The 1855-nt window shown below is 67.9% G+C and overlaps 2 protein-coding genes across 3 annotated transcripts in view; one reads left to right on the forward strand and one right to left on the reverse strand.

Annotated features, from left to right (window-relative positions):
* The window catches only part of MSLN (mesothelin), a 5670-nt gene extending 4843 nt beyond the window's left edge, over nt 1-827 (forward strand). The window contains exon 7 of the mRNA XM_012731710.1: nt 736-827. Coding sequence (XP_012587164.1) covers nt 736-827 — 92 coding nt within the window. The remainder of the gene's footprint in view (nt 1-735) is intronic.
* A 7-nt stretch (nt 828-834) lies between these two features.
* The window catches only part of FAM173A (family with sequence similarity 173, member A), a 13988-nt gene continuing 12967 nt past the window's right edge, over nt 835-1855 (reverse strand). The window contains exon 4 of one of the 2 annotated variants that reach the window (XM_012731853.1): nt 835-1695. In XM_012731853.1, coding sequence (XP_012587307.1) covers nt 1414-1695 — 282 coding nt within the window. In that variant the 3' untranslated portion in view covers nt 835-1413. Of the gene's footprint in view, nt 1721-1855 lie in introns of both variants that reach the window. The other variant, XM_012731854.1, reaches the window with a different exon arrangement.

Below are 1855 nucleotides of genomic sequence, written 5' to 3' on the forward strand. Positions count from 1 at the left end.
CCCCCCAGACCCATCGGGGCCTTTGTGAGTGGGGCAGGGGCGCCGGGTGCCGCCCGTCCAGGGTGACCCAGGGCGGCCAGGGCCGCCGGCCAACCTGACCACTCTGCCGCGGGGCCTCCGCCGGGCGGCTGCTGCAGGGCCGCGGCCTCTCGGCTCTGTCCAGGGAGACAAGTGAGGCGGTGGCCAGGGCGCCGCTCCCAGGGCAGGAATGTGTGGGTGGACCCTGCCCGCCAGGGAGGGGCGGGAGCCGCCGGCACCAGGCGCGGGCGCAGGCGGGCATCAGGCCTCCTCCGGCCCCCCGCCCCTCCCTGGCGGGGAAACTGGGCTCGCAGCCCGGCCAGAGCTGACCGGGAGGCCCGCAGGCCGGCAGGCCGAGTGGCTGTGGGGGACTCCGAGCGGGTCCGCTCACCGCCGCGGGGACAGCACAGGCTGCGGCGCTCGTGGGGGGGCCAGGCTGGACGCTGTTGAGGACAAGCCCAGCCGAGATCCAAGGCGCCCGTCAGTGACACCGGGAGGACTGAGGGCACATCACAGGCCACGAGGCTGGGGTCGGCTGCCGGCAGATGGCCGTGAGCACATGGACACACCAACCAGACCCCCGGCTGCCGGGGGCCTCCTGGCGCCCTGGAGCTGCGGGAGGAGGCCGCGCTGCCGAGCCCGGGATGGGCGCGAGGGCCACAGCCTGAGTGACCCGCAGGGCCCCCAGGGGCCCCCAGGGACTGCCCGCCCCTGCAGGGCCCGGCCGGGCCCACACTAGGGACCTGATGTCGCAGCTGTTCTTTGAGAAAGAACAAGTGAGACCCACAACTAACGGGGAGAAGCAGTAAGAATGGAAAGAAACAGATTCTGAAAGATCAACCAGGCCAAACCGGCTGTTCCAGAAGGCGAAGGCCACCAGGGGTGGGGGGGCACAGGGGGCGGGGGGTGGGCGGCTGACTTCGGGGTCCTGGGGTCCTCCGTTCTGTGCGCTTGGCCCAGGCGTCTTGAGCCGATACCACGTTCTGTCCTGTTTCTTTTTTCTTCTTCATACAAGACCTGGGTGCAGCCCAGAGGTGGGGGTGAGAGGGTACCCCAAGACAGTGGGGAGCAGAGCTGGCAGATCCACTGAGACGCGCTGCTGAGGGACCGCGGGGAGACGGGTGTCTGCTGTGCCGTGGCATCAGCTCTGGCGGGGGTGGCCTGGCCACGTGGGTGCCCGCCTGAGACCCTGGACCTGGGAGCCCCCGGGGCGTCTGTCCCTCGCCGGGCGGCAACATCAGTGGGGTGCGTGTCGGGGGGCCGAGGCTGGGGAGGAGGCAGCCGGCGTTCACTTGCACACGAGGCAGCTCTGGAGGGGACCCTTGTTCTGGGGATCCCGCCGTCAGGCTCAGGGAAACGAACACAACATTACTACTTTTTTAGTGGGTGACTGGATTAAAACGACGTGGTCGATACGCCGTGGGCTATTACGCAGCCATCAAAAGGATGGGCGGTGCCTTCGGCGGCGGCACGGACGGAGCTGAGTGCAGTAAGCCGGAAACAAGAGGGGAAATGCCGGGTGGTTTCTCTCTCGTAGCAGGAGCGTGGTGGACCGGGGGGACAATAACGAGCAGCCATGACCAGGGCCCTGCGCTGGCTGGGACCGGCCGGGGAGCGCACGGGGCTACGGTGACGGCTCACGGGTGATTTGGCGGTGGGAAGCCACGGGGATGACACCTGCGGTGGAAAAGGGCGCGACATGCTGTAAAAATAAACATATTGTTAAAAATTACTACTTAAACAATTACTTATTGGTGCTAACACAACTGGGCTCGGGCCAGGGGCGCAGGCGCGAGCGGACTGCGCAGGGGCAGCGGGAGCAGCACCGGCGGGCGGC

The sequence above is a fragment of the Condylura cristata genome, unplaced genomic scaffold (genome assembly GCF_000260355.1).
Source record: "Condylura cristata isolate star-nosed mole 26May11 unplaced genomic scaffold, ConCri1.0 scaffold00032, whole genome shotgun sequence".
NCBI classification, from domain to species: Eukaryota; Metazoa; Chordata; class Mammalia; order Eulipotyphla; family Talpidae; genus Condylura; species Condylura cristata.